Source organism: Amia ocellicauda, chromosome 1 (genome assembly GCF_036373705.1).
Source record: "Amia ocellicauda isolate fAmiCal2 chromosome 1, fAmiCal2.hap1, whole genome shotgun sequence".
Taxonomy (NCBI): Eukaryota; Metazoa; Chordata; class Actinopteri; order Amiiformes; family Amiidae; genus Amia; species Amia ocellicauda.
Window position 1 is genome coordinate 21,029,456 of NC_089850.1, and position 26,120 is coordinate 21,055,575.

Sequence of the window (26,120 nt, forward strand, 5' to 3'; positions counted from 1 at the left end):
TCATGCATGTCAGTGTGTTTGTGAAGTTGCAGAAATGTTTAATGTCATTTATTTTATGTATTTATATAGAATACATCAAATAGATTATGCACTATTTGTTTTGCTTTGTGCAAAAGGCCTTTGAGATGCAGAGGACCCTCGACTGACAGGAGCAGAAAGAGGAACCTTCAGCGCGGATAAAACAGGCAGAAGTTTCTCCTGATACCATGAACTTCACTTTTGAGGTTTTCCAGGGCTGAACAAAACGGCTAATTTTGATTCAAGGAACTGAAATTGAAGCCAACCTGTATGGTAACAGCAGGAGTCCAACTATAGCACATTTCCGGCCTCAGATTTAAAAATGGTATTAGTCTGACACTGAGGGTTACAGTGACAACAGAAACATTAATTAATAAAATAAGTGCTGTCTCTTCAGTTTTATGTCCTTTATTTATTTTAGTATTTGTGCAGACAAAACCATGACAAGCTCATTATTAGTGCAACTTTACAATAAAGATCTTGCACCTTTAGTGAATATATATATTTCTATTTTTATTTTTCCTTTTATTTTTAAAGTTTAACCAAATATATCAAAACTATACATAAAAAGGACATAATGGAGTCAATTTTGTATACATGAATGTTTATGAATGCATTTAATTACATTAAACTAACCTCCATAAATTATTAGAAACAGTGGAAACATAATAGCATGCTGAAAGCTATACTTTCTGCAGTCTGGATTAAAACAACAAGCCTTAAGCCTGGTGAGCTCTGAGCCCTGTTGTCTTCCACTGACTGCTGCGACTCGTCTCTCGCTGGCACTGTCACAAATTCAGACGAAACAAGCTCAACTGTCAATTCAAAAAGTTCTCATTAAAATAAATACTAGAGGAAGGACAGCACTGAAACAGGACCGAGACAACACAGTGGGGGCAACACGTAGCCTCCTCTGCCAGACCCCACTGAGGAGCGCTGTGGGGGGTCGAGCTTCAGACCGCAACACAGGGACCTGGACAGGACAGAGGACAGTGTGGAAGACGGCCGCAGGGTCTCACCCTGTCGCTAGAGGAGTGTTGCAGGATTTCTGGGACGTTTGAGACTGATAGTGAGGAGGACCTTCTAGACCTCAAAGGTAAGAACAATAGCATTTCACAAGTGTTCAGGGTTAGCTTGAGTATGTGCATCTTGGCTTTAGCTTCTTGTGAATGTCAGGGCGGTGAAATGACGAGAAGCTCGAGGATTGTGATGTAACACTGTGATTGGAGAGTCAGTCCAACGCCAGCCTTTGACGCGCAGTCTTTAAAGTGAGGGTAAGTTGTAATTTCTTCAGCAGGACTAAACAAATGGAGAACCTTGGCTTGAAGCTGAAACTACTTTATACTCATCCTGTACCATTGTGTGCTGCATTTTGTTTTCTTGTCTCCTAACGAACAGGTTTGTGGTGTGTAATTTCGAGAATCACTGCAAATCTTTTCACCCAGTCAGACAATGTCGTGTCGGTTCACTGTGACCACAGCATTATTGTTCTACATAAAGGATCTGAAAGGAATGCTCAGGAGCAGATCTGATTATTGTCCGGTGTCTTCACTTCCTCTGTTTTCAAGGGCTTTGAACCTCTGTTTCTGAGAGTTCTGCAACTATTGAGTTAATGTCTGACTCACATCACACCTTTACTGTACTGCACTGTGCTCCTGTGGGATCCTGAATTAGTCCAAGAGACAAAAGAAAACCAACAAAAAACAGGAAGAGTGGAGTTTCCATATTACTCAGGTCTACATTCACACTTTATATTCACAACAGAGTCTGGAAGGCGTGTCTAGAGATGAACAAAATCAAAGTGGGAACGCTTCCAGGTCTGGGTTGCCAGGAGACAGAGAGAGAGTGCTGCGGACACAGGGCAGAGAAACCATGTCTGTGTTACATGTTGATTGGATCAGACCCTGCTAAGGCACTTGTTGTTATACTAATACTGGACTGTGGTAGTGCTGACTCTCTCTGGAGACGGACTGGGCTTCTTCTGCTAGGCTGTGCAGTCCAGCGGCCTCCAGGGAGAGATGCAGATCGCTAGGCCAGGACCAGGCTGCTCCAGGACTCAGGTTTTGAGCAGGAAGGTGCAGTGTGGCTGCTGGGCGAGAGCTTCAGGCTGGAGGAGCTGCTCTGGGTCACCATGAACCCTGGGACAGAGGGGACCTGCAGGGTGGAGCAACACACAAGACACAGTGGGGACCCAGGACACCAATGGATAATCCACACATTACCTCAAACATGCCTCTGTTGGGTCTCTACAACATTTCAATGCTATCATTTAAGGATAAAAATTGTGACGTCTTTGTTCTACAGCAGTTCATTGTAGGCTGTTATTAAAAAGTGACCATTTTAATTCAGATTTTTAACATGCTTGTGGAATTAGTTTGGCTACACAAGGCCATGGGCACCGCTAGGACCAAACAGAGAGATAAGGAGAGGAGAGACACAACAGCAGAGGGGAACACTAACTACAAGCTCAGTTACTTTTCTTTACTATTGCCTGAATAAAGTGTATCAAACTAAAGTTAAACCCTGGTAAAGCATGGAGAGGTGTAGTGCAGTAAACCATGACACAAACAACGGCCAAAGAAGCGCACACATGCCATAACCACGGGAAGACCAGGGGGCAAACCTGGCAACCTGCTGTGTGAATCCACGGCGAAGGCGTCTCCTCTTACCTGAGGGTGTGTGCTGTGGCTGTAGTGGGGGGTGGTCCCGGGTTCGATTTTAATTTGCCTCAGCTCCTCTGTGCTGGGAGTGCTGGTGGGAGTATGGCTCTCTGAGCTGGGGGGTCCTGTCAGTGAAAAATCACCCTTGTCACAACCTTGTCACTCAGCCTGCCCCCCTACCACAGTTTCTGTCGCACCACGGCAGCACTACAAGTAGAGGAATGAGATTTGGGTCACCTGGTTGTTTGGGTTTATTGAGGTTCTTGGGTTTGCGTTTTCGAGTCTGGATCCCTTCCTTCTTCATGGCCAGTGGCCGGGGGACCTGAGAGCAGACAGGGTCACAGATCACAGGTCAGAGACCGAGTTCAAAGGTCAGAGACCCGGGTCACAATTCAGGGACCTAGGTCAGAAATACATTCAGGAACTTTAGGTGTCACACAACCTGTCTCACAGTCTCAGTCACTCTGTCTCAGTTACCCCTGCCTCAGTTATTTCCCTGAGTCTCTATCTAACACCCCCATTACCCCTATTTAATTCACCCTCTGCCTCACTCTCCCTGCCTCAGTAACCAGGTGTCTTGCTGCGCAGGTGTCTCTCACCCCGTGCAGCTTCATGTACAGCCCGCAGGCGTTGCAGACCGGCTCCCCCTCTGAGTTGCGGCGCCACAGTGTGGTGGTGGTGGTGTGACAGTTGGTGCAGGACAGGCCCACACGCCGGGAGGCCGACTGAAAGACAGACACTCACTCAGGCCTGACTCCCACCAGCTCAGCCACCCGGTACGGAGAACTCATATATGTACAATGTATAAATGTATAAATAAATAAATAAATGCTATGTTTTAATATATTTGTAACATATTTAGAATACAATATAAATATATCAACATATGCTTTAAATGTACAAGTTTTCCATATGGGTGCCGCCCTTATTGCTGCTATAACTCTCATCACTGCTGTGTTTTAAAATTGACTTGGCCCACTGGGGATGGATTGCAGGCTCCCTTATTGTTATTAATTTACTCTTTATCCAAGGTGAATATATTAGAACAGCATATTAATATTAAAAGGGTACTGGGATTACTGAGAAAAAAGTCAGCTAGCAGAATGTTTATGATTGAGGAAAAGGGGCCCTGTCTGGGCAGGGTCCCACAGTGCCCTGTCATCAGCAGTCAGTAGGGGGCGGTGTTGCTCACCAGGCGGCGCTGAGGTTTGATGAGCGGCCGGTTGATGCCGTTCATCTTGTGGTAGAGGCCGCACGCATTGCAGAGGTAGTGTCCTGTACCGTCACGCCGCCACAGAGGAGTGGACATGGCACCACAGTTCACACACTCTCGACCCTCTGCAAAGTCATCGAACAGCTCTGCATGGGGGTCAGAGGGAGAGAGGTGTCAGCACACACACAGGAGAGGAGAGGAGACAGGGGTCAGCACACACACACACACACACACACACATACACACACACAGGAGAGGAGAGGAGACAGGGGTCAGCACACACACACACACACACAGGAGAGGAGAGGAGACAGGGGTCAGCACACACACACACACACACACACACACACAGGAGAGGAGAGGAGACGGGTCAGCACACACACACACACACACACACAGGAGAGGAGAGGAGACAGGGGTCAGCACACACACACACACACACACACACACACACACAGGAGAGGAGAGGAGACAGGGGTCAGCACACACACACACACACACAGGAGAGGAGAGGAGACAGGGGTCAGCACACACACACACACACAGGAGAGGAGAGGAGACAGGGGTCAGCACACACACACACACACACACAGGAGAGGAGAGGAGACAGGGGTCAGCACACACACACACACACACACACACAGGAGAGGAGATGAGACAGGGGTCAGCACACACACACACACACAGGAGAGGAGAGGAGACAGGGGTCAGCACACACACACACACACACACACACACAGGAGAGGAGAGGAGACAGGGGTCAGCACACACACACACACACACACACACACAGGAGAGGAGAGGAGACAGGGGTCAGCACACACACACACACACACACACACACACAGGAGAGGAGAGGAGACAGGGGTCAGCACACACACACACACACACACACACACACACAGGAGAGGAGAGGAGACAGGGGTCAGCACACACACACACACACACAGGAGAGGAGAGGGGACAGGGGTCAGCACACACACACACACACACACAAACACACACACACAGGAGAGGAGAAGAGGAGAGAAAAGAGGAGAATGGAGATACTAGGAGGCAGTACAGACACAGAGGAAAAATAATTGTTTTAATTCCTAAATTAATTAAGCTATAACCAATAATAATTAATTACACATCAATATTGGAAATTGAATTTCTAAAAGTAGAATTTTCCAAATCCTGAAAATGACTGACAATGACTCAAGGCAACAACCTCCCAACCACAACACTGAATACGACTCAAAGACATTTGTCAGCATTTGGTAAATGTTTGTAGGGAGAAGCTACCTGAGATTAGCTGGACTTGGTTCACCCTATGTTCCACGTCTGCGCAATAGGGTTAATGTGTACCGACCAGAGGGAAAAGTAAAACTCATGAAGTGATACAATGATCTATAGAGACCAATAGGTGGCGCTATTGTTCTGGTCAGAAGGGAAAACCTAATTTACATGCTTACCCTGACAGCAAGGGGGCAGAAATCGATCCTAATTTTCTTTACATAAAGGCGTTCTTTCACACTTGTGCACTTAACACAACCTTCAGAGCAAAGGTCACAAAGACTAACTTTAATTGCCTTTTATTTAGGAACGCCTTACAATAGGAATTGTGTTCCTAGTATGATAAAGAGCTCTGTTTAGTTCAGTAGATTGTTCTGATTTTAAAATGTAAGTGTGCTACTTTGTACAAAGCTTTTAAAACATTGTTTAGTTAGACACTTCAGACTTGAAAATGATAGATAATAATTAAGGAAAAAAGCATTTGACAGTCAGGCATGCAGAGATTATATTGTGCTGAAGTAGCAAATATAATCTGGTAAACACAAACTTCCTGCGTTTTCTGCAGGGTTATAATACTAAAGAATGTCAACTGTTCAAAAATTGTTACCATTGCACAGCTGTCTCCAAGGTTAACTGATCTTGTTTTTTTCAGCATCAGAAGCAAATTCTGAGAGGAATTCCCACTTTAACTAGGTTTGTATGTCTGTCATGTCTATTAGAATAAAAACATATTGTGGATGAGACCCTGAGATCTATCCAGTGCTGCGAGGTGTGCACAATCCTTATTATCAGAGTGTACAGTGATGAGACATAGAAAATAAACTAGAAATACTTCTGTAGTGTATATTACAGTTGCTAAGCCTTGATATAATATATAATACAAATTAAACACTATAGCAAGAAGTGAGTGGGTTACCAGGCAAACTGAGCAGATCAGAAATGCAAAAGCAAACAGTCTCTGTTTCTGCACACATGAACCTAACCACAGAAACTTTACTAACAAGAAAATGAGGTACAGCCACTCACAGAAATAACTTTTGATATTTTAATCAACACAAAAACATGTGGTACTTGTTTTTTTGTTTGTTTGTATGTTTGTTTGTTTTTAAGGCATTTACCTAAAAAATGTTGTGCATACACCAATTTAAAACTTTAACTGACTTGCAAATCCCAATTAACTCTTAATCTATTGCATTCAAATTTAAAATTAGTAGAAAGTGGCTTCTGACAATAAATTAATTATAAATCAAATTATTAATTGCTATGGCAAAGTTTTGTTTTGGTGTTTGACTTGGAGCCGCAAAAGAAAAGGCTGTGCTGTGTGAGGTGGCCATCACAGGAAGTCCTGAACTTGTGAGCTGAAATCCCTTCACTTTTCAAGAAGTGATCAAACAGTGGGGTCAGACAGAATACAGCAAGGAATTACACAGAAAACACTGGGATGCCAACTGAGCTTATGACCATAGCAGTGCTGAGCCCACAGTGCCCACCTTTACACACACATACATCTTTGTTTCTTTGCAAGCAGAGCACACTGTAGTACAGAGCAACAGTCCTGACCTGACCCAAACAGCACCGACAGCTCACATCAGCTGCTCCAGGGTCTCACCTAACCCTTCTTCCTTCAAGCCAGCGGCATTTCAAGGATTTTTTTATCTTCTATTATTCTTATGTCTAATATGTGTGCTTTCTTCTGTCTAGTCACCTCTTCCACCCAGGCACCAACCGTATTTGTGTGCTCTGGGTGGGAAGGACAGCAGCGGCCTGTGTTTCAGGTACACCGTGGTGTTCTCATTCCTTCTTCATGGAAGACAAATACATCTGAATGGTCAATGAATTTAGTTTTCTCTGACACTGGTCTAACCCTGTGCCACCAGGTGCTCTAATCTAGCGACAATAGCCACTAGCTGCCTCAGCATTGCCTGGCACTCCCACTGCACTGATGTAACTTGGATTCTTAAACAGCACCGATTCCTGCAGCAGCCCAGGGCAGTGCCAGGGTACGGCTCTCCTCTGCTGTGCCCACACGCTGCGGAGGAAAGACCCTCCGTGTAGATGCATGTGTAGATGCAGTCCCATGCCAGGCAGAGATAGTGACTTATTCTGATCTTTTGCAGACTGAGTCCTCCCCTGCCCTAATCCTGTCTTTACACTTAAAAACCACCTTACTATGTTCCTGTTTGAAGCTGGTCACATTTCACGTTTCTGTATCCCGAGTATCCTAAACTTGTCTACACATGGCGCAGCTAACTATGTATGTATGTTTATGTATTTATTATTTCCTCACTCACATACAATTCACAACTCACTCACACAACAAAATACATCTATGGTAAACTATGGTAAATTCTCTTTAACGGTTTAATGTAGATTTTGATAAGGCCAATATGAAATTACAAGTTACTCATTTTGTGTTTGCACTTTTAAGTGGTTAATAATAATAATCTGAAGCACAATAATCAATCAATCAACAATTCAACATATATTTAAGTGTTTTTTTCGATTATGCTGTAGGTCAAAGTTTTCATTTTCTTCAGGCTTTCGCAGGACCAAAATAAAACAAGAAGATAAGTTTGTTTAAAAATATTACAAAAGCTCTGAGCACACAGGCGCGGGTATGTCAAGGTGCCTGGCAGGGCGACAGGGTCTATATTGCGCCGACAAGATAGGCTCTACTGCTTGAAATATGTGGCGCACAAATCCTGTTATGTCTTTTCATTTTTAAATACGTTTAGGTGAAAATGAAAAAAATCCCAAAACCTATTGTGTATGTGTGCATATGTGTTGTGGTCCAAGATAAAGGAATGCTTTATAATCTATTATTTAGTAATGCTTTATTATCCTGTGTCTATTGTCTAGTGTTGTTCTGTTATATTTTTGCAAATCGCCACAGAATTAAGCCTATTTTGTACCATATCGAAGCGTTTTCAATGATACAATTATAAACACCCAGATAATAAAATACAAATACATGCAGGCTATTTATCAATAAATCATGTTAATACATTTTGTGAAAGTAATTACATAATTAATATAGATTTTTCAAATCCCCCAAAATGTCAAACTATTAATATGAAATGTGTTCGAAAAGATAAACTTCACGCGTCTAGGGAATTTGCTAAACTAGTGTCTGAATTAATGTAAATGATAAAATAACCACTTCCATACAGACTACAATGAATTTGATATTAACGCCATACTAAGAGATCAAATAGTTCATTTGATCATATCAGAGTAACAAACGGGCTGGACTCGGTTCGGGAGGAACTATTAAAATATATAATACATGAATGTCTGAGTCTGTTTGGGTTGTTAACTGCTGTAATGGCTGCTGGATTTAAACCGTTTCAGAAAATCAATACATTGATTACCAGTTGTGCGCCATTTAGGTTGTCAGCCTAAGTCAATTGAGTCTGCTTTTATATGGAGATAGATGTCCTTTTAAATAATAGACCTTAGAAACAGCTTTCTGTGTCACATGCCTGGGAAAAAATATGTGCATGCGTGAAATAAACAAGAAAAAACCCACAGAACGCCACAGATACATGTATACAAGCATGTTCAGCTGTAATTGTATACGTAGTTTCATCAGCCTACTTTTGTATTCGTGCGTATTTGATGTATATGATTTCTTCGTAGAAAAGCTGCTCCTTTATGAATAATTTACAAAAATGGTGATTATAGTGTTCTTATATTTCATTAAGCAATTATTCACTCGTATTATTATTATTATTATTATTATTATTATTATTATTATTATTATTATTATTATTATCAGTAGTAGTAGTAGTAGTAGTAGTAGTAGTAGTAGTAGTAGTAGTAGTATCTGTGGTCTAGCCGGGCGGATATATATGTGAGTTTCAAAAATTGCTGGCGCTATAATAGTTTTAACAAACCTTAAATGCGTGGTGCCTTATCCCAGGGAATTTATATAAAACAGATTATGGAGAGCTGTCCATCTTTACTTGAATTTATATATATATATATATATATAAGATCCAATGGAAAAACAGACGGAAACTTTAGTTAACTGAGCGCTTATATAATTAAAGATTGTGTAACTATTTTCTTATTTGAGATGTTTCATATAAAACGGCATAATATTTGTGAATTCGGTTTTGTACACAGATAGGGTATTTTATTGGCGACCACAACTGTAACGTGTTTAAATAAACTTTTTTTACTAAATTACAATTTAACTTAAAAGTAAAAGTGAAGGTATATCGTAAATATTAATTAAAACATTTATTGTATAACCCTTATAACATTATCTTAATTAATCTGATTTCAGAAAACAGCAATGATGGGTAAACTAAGGACCTCAAATAATATTGTGGATACTTTCCATAATAATAAATTAATAATTAATAATAAGGCGATGATTTAATTGAATTTCATAAAATAAGTTCATTACAACTCAAGGACATTAATATTTACAATGCATATAGCTTGAAATAATTCGAGTCTAAAAATATATGTAATATATTTAACTATACAAAATTATTTTAATGCAAATATATTTATGAAAACAAACCAGAAATCAATAGTTCAAGAAGTAAAATTACACTGTTAATAATAAACTTTCTTTCTGCTTCTGCTTATCCAGGAGGAAAACAAAACTCCTACAGGTTTTACTTGTTAAATATTTAGTCTCCTTCAGACATAATGATCTTCAAACGTTTATAAGGTGCGATTTACTGACGTCATCAAACAAATGAACTTCGTACTAAAGTGATTCTTGGTATTAAAGAAATAAAAGCCAAGAAAGATTTCGATGACGACTTTTTATTCTTTAATAAAATCGACTTTACACAATGGGAATACGGACACACGCATTACCGCAAAGTATAAAAAACTACTACAAAGTACCACACATTATCATAATCTACCAGTTCTTTGTGGTTATTACTATAGTGCTTATTTGGTACTTATTTATTCTAGACGCTCACTTATTTATATATGTTTAATATTCTGCCATTTAATATATAAACCTGAATGTAAGCTAATACATGGGGCTCAGTAAACAATCTATTTATTAAATTGATTTTAGTGTGGATAGAAAATACAACACATTCTCTTAGTTATATTAATTAAGGAAGAGGGCTTCGTTATATTATAGATGGGGGTCTTTCTAAGAGCTGACTCTTGCAGGTGAAGTGCCAAATGTTTAAGTAATGAAGTGGGCTTGGGGTCAATGTGAATTCAAAAATTGCCAATCAGAGCAACAAACTGTCATTCGTCCTCATATGTGTAAATCGTCATAAAGTCGTCTAAAATCAGGCCCTGAAGTGAGTATTGGGCAGCTCAACTGATTATAGTATCTCCAGCGTTTCCTGAGAAGAATTATTTAGGTGAACTTGCTTTTACAATTTCCACGCATCGCCCTTTGTGATTTATTGAGAAATCCCTGGAATAACCATTATGGGTTCAAAAATCTTACCCACGACCTCTTAGACCTTACCTATGCTGGGGTGTCTGGGGGTCTGGACGCCGGCTGTCTGTAGGTTGTGCAGCACAGAGCTGTCAAATGGAGATGCGGTCCAAGATGCCCCCATACTGGGACTCACATAGGCCGGGTAGGGGCCGTGGTAAGAGCCGCCGAGGGCCCTGGCCCCATACGGCTCCCTGCCGGGCACAGAGACGCTCAGAGGGCTGGAGTAGGTCGGGTTCTCCCGGGCAGCAGCCACTGTGACAGGCGGGCTGGTGGAGAAGGTGAAGCGGGGCGACACGGAGGACTGGAGAGCAGTGCCCGCCGTGTAGGAAGCCCCCGGCTCCGCGGCAGACGATGCCCAGGCAGAGGGACTGGGCGCCGAGCTGGTGTGCTGGGAGCCGGCGTGCGTCTGAAGGTAAGACAGCGCCGGGACCATGGGGGTGACCCGGGTGGGGGGCACGTAGACCGGCGGGGTGGCAGAGGCGCTGTGTGAGAAACTGGACTCGTAGGACGGGGGGCCGGGGCTGGTGGTCATCGCTATGCCTTGGTACATGTCCACTGCCCAGGACTGACCATGCGAGGTCTACTGGAGATACAGCAACCACCGTCTTCGTCAAGGTCTCCTTCTGCGCATTGAAGTCCTTTGTATTCCAGGCAGGGATTCCTGGGGAGGCTTGTTTCTCTGCATATGGATATATACAAATACACACATAAATTAATATATATATATATATACATATATATATTATCCTTATGAAGTCAGCATCTCGGATCCTGTAATGAACAGTGAAGTTAAATCATAATATAAATAATAGGCGCGCAAAAGGGAAAGAAAAACCTGACGGGATTCCTCGGGAGATACGAGTCGGCAGGAGTGGAGAAACTCCGGGGCTGCTGAGTGTGAAGAAAACCTGCCAAAATACCAGCTACCCCGCTCTCTCCCCCTCCCTCTCTCTCCCTCTCCCTCTCTCCCTCTCTCTCTTTCTCCCTCTCACTCTTGCTCCCATTCTGACCAGTCAGACATCAAAGCAGAGGAAGTTGTATTGGATCTTAAATCTACTGTTTGGATTCGTTTTTTGGACACAAATTTGATTATGGACCCAATAAGTTAAACTGCTTTGATTTGTTTAAGTGTTCCATGCTACAATTATAATATGAATTTCAACCTGGACAAAGTGTCTTTTTGGGGGGAATTGGGTAATTCACTTAACGCTTCATTAATAATAATCCTTATAGTAATATAAAAGTGTTTAAAAAAGATATTTCGGGTTTAAAGGTTTATAAAAGAGTCTATTGTAACCAATGGTCTTTGTTCATTAAACTTCGCGTTTTGGACCATTTTACAGCACAGACGTTTTTCTCGTTTGAGTATTATTTGAAATACTTGTTTTTCAGTGTGAACTTTAACTTTTAAATATATTTTAGGCTAGTGTAACATTAATTAAAATGTTAAGGTGCCAGTGTTATACAGTATGTTTTTTTATTGTTTATTACAAATGAATCTTGCTCGACAGCTAATCTGGGGACAGACTTGTTTTTAATTAAATGTTTATATTCTTGACGTCTTGCTTGTTGTTCAAACTATAGCTTTGCGTTTAATTTTAGACTCGTGTATTTTAACCTATATAATGGTAGGCCTATTTTAATAACTATGATGATGTCTGACATAGTTAACATGATTGATTATACATTTGGACACAAACAAAAGCCACATAAGGGCCCTAAGTGTAGGCCTATTTATCGACATATAATTAGGAAATCATCCATTTTATGTTTTTAAGTTTTACACCAACAAATTGATAGGCTATATGATGCTGATTTTCTGTTATGTTTGTGTAACTTGGTGTAGCCTATCCAGCCCATCCTTTTAGGTCAGGGCTCACTTGTAAAATAGATACATAGCAATGTGACTTCTCTGGATAAATAAAGGATACATTAAATTAAATTAATTTCCACTTTCTAAAACCATGCGTGTAAAAATCAGTTTGCCAGCTGGCATCAATGGGACTGAAACACAAGTATGGATGATGATGGATGAGCGTTTATTTATTTACCTATTTTATATAAAGTATGACATGGATAGTGATGTATGCTTATACGCCAATTAGCACTTCGTTCCCAACACGAATAGATTAACTCACTCGGGTGTATCTTTGATTGCATGTATTGTTGAATAATGTTAACATGCAGTCTGACTTGTATCTGAAAATGAATGAGCTACACAAACGATTGTAATAAGAACGATTTTAATTGCTTTATCCTTTCGACCCGTTAAGGTTTTGTGTCGCTTTCAGAATTATCTTCATATTATCTAATTAGTGTATAATATAGGCTGTAATGTATTTCGAGAGCCCCGAATAACGTGATTCCTTAACTATTACATTACGATCTTCTCTCTGGCTTTTAGTTACCTGAACAATCAAGAAAACACAACTTCACAGAAAGTTAAACATGAGTAAAGTTATTAATGCTATTTATTTCTTTTCACGACAAAACCGACTGGAAATAAATACAAATTTTGTTTCATAATCCAGAGAAAATCGAGCTCACACGCAAAAGTATTTCTATTGTCGGTTCAATTATAGGCGGTGAAAAACGACATAATTTGTAATTTAATAAATTAATTAATGTTATCACTTGCATTTGAATTGCCTACTGCTCGCGCATTGCTTTCTGAATTGTATGGAAACTGAGAATAAAATAATGAATCATTTAGATAAATACATGTCTTAAGAGAGTCAGGAGACATCTAGGCCTGTATTGATCCATATTGGCGACTCTGCGCTGTATACAGCAGATATGTATCAGAACACGCCTCTTATCTGGCAAGAACAGTTTCAAATCTTATTTTCTTGTTTCTAATGAATTAATGATGGAAGATCATGGAGTATGACAGAGTTCAAAATACCTTTCACCGTAACAAGATACATTTGTCTGTCGCAGGATTGTTATAATTTCGTAACATTTACAGTATTAGACTTGCATGCCAAATCTGATTACACTTTTTATCGTTAGACAACCCCTTCTAATAATAACAACATTAGTATAAAACATTAGTTGTACTTATTAAATATGTATTAATAATTAAATAACGTTTTTATAGTATAACATTTTGACTGTCCCGTACGACATTTTTCAGTGTCCTGTACGACAATGTCTGACTGTTACCTGTTTGTCTATTATACATATTAGGCTAACTTAATTATTATTAAAGCTGTTAAATTAGTCTTGAGGATTATGTCCACTGATGAAGCAATTCAGACGTGTAAAGAATCATCTTATTAGTTCCCAGATTTTTTGATTTGGTATTTCAAAGATTTGACCGAGTTACAATTCATATAAGGAAATCAGTCGCTTGAAATACATGAATTAGGCCCTAATCTATGTCTGGATTTCAAATATCTCGTTTTGAGCAGCGTGTGATTGGCCTGCTGACTGCAGGAGTGCCCACCAGAGCTGCAGTCCGGTCAGGACCCCGGTGAGGACGGCGCGGTCTGGCAGTTTGCGCAGCAGCTCATCGGGTGTGCAAACCCGCAGTGTCGTCAGCCGTCCGGCGCAGGTGCTGTTTGGCGTGGATACCCGTGGTCTGCGGTCGTGAGGCAAATTGGACGTACTGCCACATTCTCTAAATCGACGCTGAAGGCGGAGTATGGTGGTGAAATGAACATTTCATTCTCTGGCAACAGCTCTGGTGGACATTCCTTCAGTCTGCACGACAAGTGCACGTCCCTTCAAAACTTGAGACATCTGTGGCATTGTGTTGTGTGACAAAACTGCACATTTAAGTGTGGCTTCGTATTGTCCCCAGCACAGGGTACACCTGTGTAATGATCATGCTGTTTAATCGGCTTAATTCTGTCAGGTGGATGGACTATTTGGGTAAATGAGAAATGCTCATTTGTGCAAAACATTTGAGAGAAATATGCTTTTTGTGTGTATGAAAAAAATCTGGGATCTTTAATTTCAGCTCATGAGACCAACACTTTTGTTTTGTTTATATTTTTGTTCAGTATAATTGTATTTATTTATTTATTTATTGGAGACAGGACATTGTAACATATCTCAAAATAGAATGTAATAATCATTTCTATAGCTTATTTTTATATAATTGTCCCAGTAGAGCAATAAGGTTACATGTAGATTTCATGTGTGTCTGTTTTGTTCATGCCAATCTGATTCGACTAATTGGAAAAGAGAGGATTTCCACCCTGGCTATAGGTATGAATCTCCTGAAGGTTCAGGTCTCAGACAGACACACCCAGTCTAAGCTGTTTCCTCACTGCATTTTATATCATTTGGGGTTCATTAATTTGTGGAATTGGTTACAGTATTCCACCCATCCAGGAGACAAGCTGAGAAATTGTGTCTTCCAGTGCACAGTCGGGTTTGGGGTGATGGCTTGAATTTAGTAATTACATTAGTAAGAGTAATTACAGTTATCTCATTAACAACTCCTAACTGAAATGAGTCCAAGCTCCATAGTTATTGGCTTGAAGAGCACAAGGTCCCTGAGGTCCTTATGATAACTGATTGCTACACAACTAGAGGAAGAAACTTTGTGACTTCCCCAGTGGAAACCCCAGTCAATACAGAACTCATTTCACTGCCATTGCTTTCAAGTTTGCTCTTTCAGTTATTATAGGAAATAGTTTTCCTCCGCAACATTCTCCAGCCCATAATCAGACCAGCTGGATGTGCCTTCTTTATCTCTTATGTTTTTCTATTCTGCTGCTGTATTCCTCTCCACATCTCAGCCTATTTGCCAAACACAATATATACAAGGCGTCAGTGTGATTGCCATGAGGAATAATAGACCTACAGCTTTACAGGAAGAAAGCAGACTCTTCACACGTCGCACGAGGTCTCCTGGGAAGCCGTGCGCTTGGCCTTCCTCTTACTATTGTTAAAATACGGTGCAGCAAGGTATAGGTTGAGAGAATGTTAACTTGTCCCACAAATATTGTATGCCTAGCTAAATAGGCATAGGGGACACCTCTCCCTCAATATTGACAGCATCCCCCCCCAATTCTGAAATGACAGCTACGCCCCCACAGCAAGCAGTGGCTTCCCTGTGTAACAGCAATCAAGCAGTTTCAGTCTGTATTATAAACTGTGATGAACTAAGTATCAAGAATGTTTTCTGGAGTCTGTTGTGTGCACTGCTTGGGGGCAGTTGAAACACAGGTGCCAACTCTGACAGGGCATTTAGCATCTATTCTAGTAATATCTCAGACACTTATTCATGGTGTCTCGAGATTCAAGTGCAGTGAAAGAAGATCAACTGTTCATGAAAGTTCGACTGAGCCACCCTCGATTTTTGGCCTTAACAAAATGAAATATGATTTTGGGTTAAAATGCTCAAAACGTTTTTTTTTTTAATTATTATTTATAATATAATATTTTTCTTGTAAAATGTATGGTTTGCCGAATTATATTTCAGTCATAGTCAGAAGTTAACCAGACCTTACTGATCACTGTAATGATTTTCTGTCCTTGGCTCTTCCAACAAGTCAAGGTAAACAAGACAATATTGCACCATTCTCACTGTAGACATATTAATATATAACCTGTTGGGCTGATAATACTAAGCCCTGGCAAAGCATTTGTTTTCAGTTCTATGACAATAATGCAATTAGTAGTTATCATCTTCTGCCAAATTATTTATAATAATAATAATAATAATAATAATAATAATAATAATAATAATAATAATAATAATAATAATAAACATATTATTATTATTCATGCAGCATTTTTCATTTTTAAATGTAATAAAATGTGTCTGTTGATCTTGCTTTACTTTGAAAAAATAATTATTGAGAGTATGATTATTTTTCTGTTTATTTCCTGTGAAGACCATTTAGGACAGGCAAATCCAATTAATTATGATTTAATGTACTATTCATGATCACAGATCAATGCCTTTATTGCTTTATTTTATTGCACCAAACCCTTGTTTTTGTACATGATGGTTTTGCCTCTTGACAACATAGAAATGTGTCCTTGACTTTTCTTAACCTCTTAAAAAAAATTTAAATCCTAAGCTTTTCCAAGTGAAATTTGTGAAGTATCTGTAACCTCGCAGACTGCCTGGTTTAAGACTATGCTTGTTCAAGGAGGAATAAACATATTACCTGGATAGAGATCTTGGGAAGTTACGATGTTTTTACACCCTGAGCATAGGTAAGCTCATAAGGGCTTTGTGTTATTGTCTCCTGAAATATATTGTATGGAAAACACAGCATACTCATTAGAATACACTCACTTACTTACTTTCAGAATAACGTTTTAAAAGCTTTAAAAATATGTTTGTGGAAAATTAAATATATGTAAATGAATTACAACATATTTTTATGTTTTTTAATTTTAAGAAAATATACATATTTTTCAGTGAATTTAAATATTTATCTTATATTGTTGTTTGTTCATATAATATATAATATTATATTTTGTTGTCTGTTTATCAATCTGAAAGGCGCTCTGTGGCTACCCTGTGAAGGGTGCTATACAAATACAAATTAATTGTGTAGAATTTAAAGTGTAGAATTGAGAACAAGGGCAGTAATGTTCAAACTGTACAATTCACTAGTTAGAGCTCATCTGGATACTGTGGACAGTTCTGGGCTCCACACTTCAAGAAAGATATCGCTGCTCTAGAGGCAGTTCAGAGGAGAGCAACCAGACTTATTCCAGGTCTGAAGGGAATGTCCTACTGAGAGACTGAGGACCTGAACCTTTTCACCCTGGAACAGAGGAGACTACGTGGGGACTTGATCCAAGTGTTCAAAATCATAAAGGACATTGACCACGTCAAACCAGAGGAGCTTTTCCAGATCAGCAGGGACACACGCACCCGGGGACACAAATGGAAATTGGGCTTCAAGGCATTCAAGGAGACACTTCTTCACACAGAGAGTCATCACAATCTGGATCAAACTCCCCAGTGATGTGGTAGATGCTGAAAATTTGGGAACATTTAAAAATAGACTGGATAGGATCCTTGGATCACTTAATTAATAATGGACACCAAACGAGCATGATGGGTTGAATGGCCTCCTCTCATTTGTAAACTTTCTGTTCTTAATTGATTGATAAAGACTTGAATTAATGGCTTATGGATAATGCTCTTCCTCTCCAGTTGAACATAAAGATTCACAGAGATGCCACAAGTGGCTGTTTCCAGTAACTGTTAACTGCAACACATATTTGAGCTATTTTATCCTTAACTGAATCAAAGTTATATGGTACCTTACGTAATAATAATATCAAGAAAAAAGAAAACGGGGGGGAGCATTTTCCTGAACCTGGATGGCAGCTTGCTCTGAAAGTCTGCCATGTGTGGATCCTGCCCTCATCAGCTGCTTCATTAACATCTCACAACTGGTCCTGTATCCTCAGTGTGCATGCTGCTGTGTTCTGAACAGATCCTCTTCTTCAGTAGTGCCTTGTTAGTCTGGAACAGCCCTCACAACGTAGTGTTGAAGGAGTTGCTGAGTGTCACTGTGCTGCCATCTCAGGAACCACATCAGCACCCACTGGTCAGAACCCGAGGTCTGACAGGTTAGGCACCTGGGAGTCAGTGCGGCTCGGAGCTGATAGCCAGAGGAGGAGAGAGGAGTGCATGGCTCTGCGCGGACCTGCTATTGCCAGGCTATCAGTGACAGACACTGATGGAGCACAGAGCACATGCTCTCTCTGGTTCTTACGCTGTGTAAACATTCTGTAATGCTGTTCTCTGCGCCTGATTAATGCCCTGGGCCCTGCCTACTGTCACGGGCCGTATTAATGACGTGTCTGCTGAGAACCGGGAGCAGACAGAGGTGGGATGGGGGAGGGGGGTGGGGTAGGGGGAGTGAGGACTGAGGACTAAAGTGGGCCTCTACGGGACTGTTTTTGAACCTCCTGGGAAGTGTGTCCCTCCATGGGGGGGTGAGAATGGGAGGCCCTGATGGGGTCTCAGCCCATGGCAGCCCCTGTCCTCTGACCAGACTTCTGACTCAGCCCAGTAGAAACAGGAAAGACCCAGCTCCTGTGAAAGCATGAGGCCACAGACAGAGACAGAGAGCAAAACTCCAAAATGTTTGAAAGACACAGGATGCAATACATGAGAACTTGTTGTGGTTGGCTTTCATATCCCCCTGGGGTCAAAGCAAGTAAGACAGCACTTTGAGGCAGATAGACCATTTCAGAGGCTTTGACACTGGTTTAATTGACTGGTGTCAAGTTGTATTGAGTTGAGCAGATCCCAGAGTGTGTCCCTGCCCCAGGAGTGCATCAACACAGCAGGAATCAGAACTGGCTCTCTGAAAGTGTCCTGTGCCGTGTGCTGTGTCCAGGGTTGAGATTTGCCTGTGGTCCTTCAGGCAGCTCTGTCAAAGCACACCCGCACCGCACTGATTGTGAAGTGAGAAGATACTAGAGCAATCAGTTTTTCTTGTCAGTGCTGTTTGTTTAAACTAATGACTGCCATAGAGAATGAACACTGAACATAAATAGTGACATTTTGAAAGCACTTATTTCTAACAAGGACTTGTTCAAAATTAAGGATTTGTTTTGTATTAATGATTAATTCACCTAATTAGTTGCATGCATGAGACACATTCAATGCCATGCTTTTTAATAGTGCACATGCTTTTTAGCAGTCAACAGTGTTTGGTTTCTTAGTAAAGCCCAGTAACAAGAAGGATACCATTTCACTTTTCTGTGAATGTGTTTAGATGCAGCTCTGCAGACTCAAGGCCCCACGTATCAGACCCAGGATATGAAGCCTCATACTCGGCTGTAAGCACACCTGGCTTAAAAAGCACATTTCTGCTGCATAGTTTTACAGCTGGAGATAATTGTTTAACTGGAGGGCAATTGATAAACAGTTTGTTTTTTATTGAATAATTAACCAGGGTTTACCAACTCCCTGTCAGCAAATGATATATTAAAGTACTGAATTGGACTATTTGTCTTCACTGTAGAATTTGCTGAGCAAACAGAGATAATGAGAAGTGCTTCAACAGCTTACCTCGCTCACAGTTGTATTTGTTTTATGTAAATGTCTTATAAAACAAATGCTGCTATAAAGAGAAAGTCAGTTTGATTTAGTTTTTTACTTGTGGCAGACAGGTACAAGGTATTTTGGTTTCTATTTTTAAAAGTCTTTATGTGGCATACGGTGAACATGTGTATGTATTATACTTATTTAGTCTGCCCAGTAAAGGTCTCTCTGTACCATTGGCAGCATAAGGTGATTTTAAAATGACCAAATTAAGTCGATAATTAGCTGATCCAGCTGTTAAGAGCTCAATTAAAAATTAAATGCTGTAGACTCTCTACTGGGCTGTCCCACAGGTTAGGAGCTGTGGATTGCTGACATAAGAGATGACTGCAGGCCCCACTGCTCCCTGCTTTATCATGCCATCAGATGGCTCTGTTATTGAACAACAGTATCAAGGGAAATATGTGGCAACCATGTTCCTGCTCATTGCTCTCTCAGGCTTGCTGCTGTTCTGGTGGAGTTGCACATGTGATGGAATTATGTCTCCTGACTAAAGATAACAACATGAGGTATCCCTGCCCCTCGGCCCTAACCCTTAGTCCACACGTCCTCCTGTCCCTCCATCCACACATCCTTTCTTGCCTGCCAGACTTCCCTGGCATTAGCTCTTCCCTGTGGGCGGGGCTGCCCTGTCACGATGCTTTCTGACAGACTGCAGCTCGGGGGGGTTGCTGATAGTGTCTGTGATTGATTTATCGCTGGGTGTATTTTTAGCGCCGGGGCGGGTCTCCTGTGCTCAGGGCTCCCAGGACCTCTCTCTGAGATAAGCCCGGGCCAAAGTCCGCAGGCCCCAGAGTGGAGAGCAAACACAGCTTCGTGGGCCGGGGCTGCTGATAACGCCGGGCTCCCTAGCGACGGACTGCCTGTCGGGGCCGAGCCCTTCTGCTCCACAGTCAATATAGGAGCCTGACTGGGCGCGACGTGGGGTCACATGTGGTTCAACCGCCGCGGAGGAGAAGAACTCTTCGTTCAGAGAGTAAAAATAATCGTAATAATCCGGATATATACAGACAGAGAGATCTAAGACTTTCTCTGAAGGGATGTTCAGATAGCCTCTTGTTCTGAAAGGTTGCAAACATTTAGTTTTTATAGATTCAAGAAGGCCTTGACTGAGGGCTTTGTGTTGACCAGTTCTTCCTAGCACATTTCATATGTTAACTGTATTTTCTCCAGTGCTTGAATACAAAGGAGCTCAGCCCTAAATGTGCAATCATAAATTAGATTTATAGAAAAATATTACATGCAATAAAATAGAAATATATCCAGTAAATTGAGTTATATGCCTCTTGAGTCTAAAATTAATTATGGAGTAATATTAAAAAATGAATTTGGGTGACATGGTGGCATGGTGGTTAGTGCTGCTGCCTCACAGCTTCAAGGGTCTGGGGTTCAAATGCTGGCTTGGGGTGCCTGTCTGTGCGGAGTTTGCATGTTCTCCCCATGTCCGCATATGGGCTTCCTCTGGGAACTCCAGTTTCCTACCACTGTTCAAAGACATATGGTTTAGGTTAATTGGCCATGCTAAATTGCCCTGTAGGTGTGTGTGTCTGTTGCCCAGTGATGGCTTGGTGTCCTGTACTGGGTGTTTTCCTGTCTTGCGCCCTATGCCTGCTGGGATTGGCTCTGGTTTCCCTGACACTCCCCAGGATAAGTGGTTTTGAATATGGATGGATGGAAATAAATGAATTTATAAATGATCTCTGCCATAAGAAAGTCATATGATGACAGGGAATTAAGATTTAATTAATTGAAGGAATTAAGTTTTGTGATATAAACTAAAACGACAGAATTCAAGACAAGACAAAATAGATTGAAAATTCAAAGCAAAACATTTGTTAAAGCAGCATTAGGGTTGGAAAGTGTGGTATCAGGCTCGTCATTTCTGACCAGTTACTCTGATAACTGACAGTGTTCTAAACAAAAGGACCGATCAGAAGTCTTTCGGCTTTTGCCACTAAGAGATTAAAAGTTTTTATGTTGCTTCTTAGTCTATTTTGGGGGATTTCAGATGTTGCAGGGAAAAGTCAGAATTTCAAACACCCCAATTAACTTTTCTGTTTGTCTGTCAGTCTTGCCTGGCCTGGATGAATGTCAACACCGAGTATCAGCCAGCCAAATGGACAACTCTGCAGATACACCTTTGCATTCTTTAGATTAGCTGTCTGACAGGGACTCACATGATAAGCAAGAAAATAAAAAAGCGTAATCCCTAAATCGCACACTATCAACTCCTTTGTGATTATTAGTGTTTTCTGCTTGATTAATAACTAGCAAATCAAAGCGCTCAGACTGATACTTTGTGTTTTGCTGGCAGACCCGAGACAAAATCTATCCCCGGGTTACAGAAGATGATTCTTCCAGACATGGCCGTCCTGGAGAGAAGATAAGGGGGGAATATTTCTGTTGTGTGAGGATGAGGGAATGACGAGGGAGTTGTTAGAACAATAGGGCTCCACAGTTCTGCCTCTTATCTGTCTGTGGCCTTATCCATGGCTGTCTCTGTTAGTGTAACCCACCCCCTGCCCCCCCTCTCCCATGTGTACCCCCTTATCAGCCCCGCTGACGTCAGCACTGGGGGAGGAATGCCGGAGACAGACTGCGATAGTGAGGACTGTGTGGGAATGAACCCAGAGCCACTGCCTCTACATCTCCGCAAAGCACGGCTCAGCCAGCACTGACAGGGGACGCCAGAGGAGTTATTATTATTGTTATCCCTCTGTCCATTTTCAATCCGTGCTTCATCCAGTACAGGGTCACAGTGAGCCCGGCAGAGAGAGGGAGCAAGGCAGAGTACACTCTGCACAGGACACACCGCAAACGCAGTTTTATTATTATTATTATGGAACTGTACATCTAGTTTAGGAGTCAGACAATAATTTAATCTTGCATTAAAATAATTACTAGATACCGAAACAAATTCTCTGCCTGAAGGTAATCCATTTTGCAGTAATTTTGCAGTCAAATGATACATTATAAGAGTGGGTGCAGGAGATTTCAGCTACATTTCTGAGGGAATGAAGACCCAGAGGTGAAAAGTTTGCAAATAAATCTCATCTCTATTAAACTGGGAGACAGATAAGCAGGAATCACCATACATGAAGCAGAAATGTCTTCAAGCATTACAGTTTATTTTTTCTTCTTGTCTCAAGTTCTATAGGCCCAGACTCTAAATCCCAACCTAGAATGCCACACAACATTTTCTGATACTTAATTATTTTGTTCTACATCAATGAAGAAGCCAGTGTTTTGGTGAAGTGGATTCACAAAATGGAGAAATTTGGGAGTCTGATTGTGTACGTAACATTTTCCTTCTCAGAGCTCCTAGGACTCCGCTTTAGCCTCTGGCAGCTGAGAGACGGGTGAGGACTCTGGCCTTGAAACACTGGCTGTGCAATGGGAGTCATTCCTTTCAGGAGCTCACTTCCTCACCATCCCTCCTTCTCACTCTCTCTGTCACTCACTCCCTCCCTAAATCTCTCTCCTGGTAAGAATGGCCTTGGGTTAAAAAATCATAATTATTAAAAAAAAACAAGAAACAGAAAGCGCTGAGGAGAGAGGCGTAGAATCGTAAACTCTTTCTTCCTACGGCCTGTTGGACCTGGATTTTGTTTGTTTCTTCACTGAACTTCAGGGCAGGTGAAAGTAAAGCATTATCTGATCTCCCTGGTGGTGATTTAAATCTGTGGCTACCAGAATTCGTGGCCTACCCCTCACTATGTGAATGAGACTGGAGCGACTGTGTGGATGAGTATGCTAGCGGGATGGTCTAACTTTCAGCAGAAACAATAATAATACTAATCAAATAATCTGCAGTGTTTAAATATCACTGTTATCTTTTTATGACTAAAGTTATTTCTGAGCAGACTCTGTCCTCACTTACCAAACCCAAACTGTATCCATATAACTAAACATTGATTTTATCTGAGCAATATAAACTCATTGCTAACTTTTTGTGTATCTAAGACTGTACCCTACTATCTTTTTGCTTTCCACTGGTTTATGAAAATAAATCTGTGGAATGCGCACAGTTCCAAATCTTGAACATCACTGAATAAAACAAAGTCTTCGGCGGCCTTGGATCCCCAGCCAACTATAGCGTTCAGCACAGCTGCAAGAAATGATTAGAAAATTCAATGTTTAGTGGTTGCTGCTCAGTTCAAATGCCTCAAAATCCCCTCAAGGGTCAAATACAAAATGTTTTTTAAAAAGTCCATGACACACAATGTGATTAGAATCAATAACAGCCATGGTCATATTCCAGGCTTCCACAAGTCACAGGGATTGCATAGGAAACGATACATTTCCGCCCAACTGAAGAGGACCCTGATAGTGTTTCTCTGACTGGGCTCTTCAGCATCATTGTTGCTGCTCCAGTTGTCCAGCACTTGAATATTATGAGCAAGTCGCAGCTCAGGAGCAAGGGGAAGCTGCTAATAAGTCACTCTTGGACAGGATGACGGTCAGGTGGTGATAGAATTGATGATAGAGGACCAGTGGGGGACGGGGGATGAGGGACAAGGGGGGGACACTTTCCTCTAATTCATAAAATAGAAATAATTAAGATGTAAAATGTTAGAGGTGATGGCACACTACACAAGCAGCAAACAGTGCCACCTGGTGGGAATATCTGCCAACTGTTGAGAGCAAGCTCCCCCAGGATCCCTTGCATTTACACACTGCATTCCTGTACCGTGCTTGAGAGGCACAAACAGTGGGACTGACAAGGTACCTACCATGTTCCTCCTGGCCTTCAAAACACTCTGCAGCCGAAGCCCCTCAGGTTCCTGTGTTGGTGTTTGATAGGCTAAACTTCTGGTGCACACCGTTATTTCTGAGAGGGAAGAGAGGGAGAGAGACACAGTGAAGAGGAATAAAATATAAAAAATAAAGTCAGAACCCCTCGAGGGATGAGAGCCAAGCCTCTTGTACAGTAAATGGTTTAGAGGCCCTCTTGAGGTAGTCAGGGGACTCTCCACACACATGTAAACTGACAACATGTGCTGGATAGAGTGAACAGGCGGTGAGGGAGACTCTGAACACACGGCAGACCTGTCCTGGGTTCAGGGCTCACCCGTGAGGAGGTGGCGGCTAATGCAGCACATTAACCAGCCGTTGCTACAGTCTTGAGGTTGTTAATCCTTCACTGTGCTTAGTTTAATTACGGCATCCCTCAAGGAGTGGAGCTTGAATAGAAGTAGTCAGTGTGCATTCAGGAGGCGGTTGTCTTATCAGCAGCTTTGCTCTCAACCAGACAGGGTGTGTTTATTACTGTATTATTGTTACACTGAGACAAGTCTTCACAGGTTGGAGGGGGTCCCTGAAAAACAACTTGTGATTGACTGTATTTCATACACAGACTCATTAGTAGGATCTCTCAGTGCGAGGTGTGGGGACGATTTTTTAGCTGTTTCTACCAATCCACGGTGGCATCTCCAGTGACTGTACTATTACATCCCTGCAGAAACTCACTGTGCCTCATCACTGTATGTAAGCATGACTAACTGGCCTCTAAATGAACTTACAGAGTTCAGCCTGTCCAAGCTCTTGCCAGCTTCAAACACAAGGACACATGTGTGGTGATAAAAGGATGCACGGCCCTTTAAGAATATTGGCATCTGCCTTTCAGTGCTTGTTCATTATTAAAATATATATTTATTTATAGTGCTAGTTTCTGGTGGTTTAGAAATATCTTTGAACAAATTAAGTAGCCTATATGGTAGAATATTATTCTGTAGCTCATTTGCATTTCTGTGTTAAATGTATTCAGATTACACAGCATTCACAGGTCTCCTGAGCTTGGTGTGCTCTGTGTGCGTGTGTGCACTGTGTGAGTGTGTGTGCTCTGTGTGTGTGTGTGCTTTGTGTGTGTGTGTGTGTGTGTGTGTGTGTGTGTGTGTGTGCTCTGTGTGTGCTCTCTGTGTTTGTGCACTGTGTGAGTGTGTGTGCTTTGTGTGTGTGTGTGCTCTGTGTGTGTGTGTGCTTTGTGTGTGTGTGTGCTCTGTGTGTGTGTGTGTGTGTGTGTGTGTGTGTATGTGTGTGTGTGCTCTGTGTGTGCTCTCTATGTTTGTGCTCTGTGTGTGTGTGTGTGCTCTGTGTAGAGTTGTCATCGTGGAACAGGTGTGGTGGAAAGATAGATGTACGCTACTGCGTCCTGAGACAATGCCTCCTGTCCTCAGAGGCAGTGCTAAAGAACAGGCCTGTCTTGGAGGAGCCTCTTATCAAGATATTTATAAATTATGATTTATTGTACACACATTCCATTGCTCTTCTAGTCCATCTTCTTGACTTCCAACATGACCCACTGGACAACAGTGCAACAATGCTTCACAAGAAATGGCTAATTACAGCTGTTTGGACTCTTCAGTGGAGTGGGGCAGAGTTTGCTCTAAGAAAGCCTTAGTTAACCTGGAACAAACCTGTAGCTTACCAAGAACGCAGGTCTCCAATGAGCTTCAGCCTGCAGTCTTTGGGCCC

At 41.5% G+C, this 26,120-nt stretch overlaps 1 protein-coding gene across 3 annotated transcripts; it reads right to left on the reverse strand.

Moving 5' to 3' along the window:
- Positions 1 to 410: 410 nt before the first annotated feature.
- gata4 (GATA binding protein 4) lies at positions 411 to 14,173 on the reverse strand. 3 transcript variants are annotated; one of them, XM_066698623.1, is made up of 7 exons: positions 14,052 to 14,173; positions 10,631 to 11,282; positions 3,871 to 4,037; positions 3,278 to 3,403; positions 2,916 to 3,000; positions 2,688 to 2,803; positions 411 to 2,172 (listed from the first exon to the last, which is right to left on the reverse strand). In XM_066698623.1, exons 2-7 carry the CDS (start codon positions 11,151 to 11,153, stop codon positions 2,047 to 2,049), a joined length of 1,143 nt encoding a protein of 380 aa, XP_066554720.1. In that variant the 5' UTR covers positions 11,154 to 11,282; positions 14,052 to 14,173; the 3' UTR covers positions 411 to 2,046. The 3 variants fall into 3 exon arrangements, with proteins under 3 accessions (XP_066554720.1, XP_066554709.1, XP_066554699.1); XM_066698612.1 differs by lacking the exon at positions 14,052 to 14,173 and adding an exon at positions 11,444 to 11,570; XM_066698602.1 differs by lacking the exon at positions 14,052 to 14,173 and adding an exon at positions 11,439 to 11,570.
- Positions 14,174 to 26,120: the final 11,947 nt, after the last annotated feature.

Coding starts and splice junctions, on each gene's coding strand:
- gata4 (XM_066698623.1), bottom strand. CDS start 11,153: ATGTACCAAGGCATAGCGATGACCACCAGCCCCGGCCCCCCGTCCTAC. Junction 4,038..10,630: donor CCCCAGACACCCCAGCATAG/GTAAGGTCTAAG, acceptor ACCCCCATGCAG/AGCTGTTCGATGACTTTGCA. Junction 2,804..2,915: donor CAATAAACCCAAACAACCAG/GTGACCCAAATC, acceptor TTTCACTGACAG/GACCCCCCAGCTCAGAGAGC.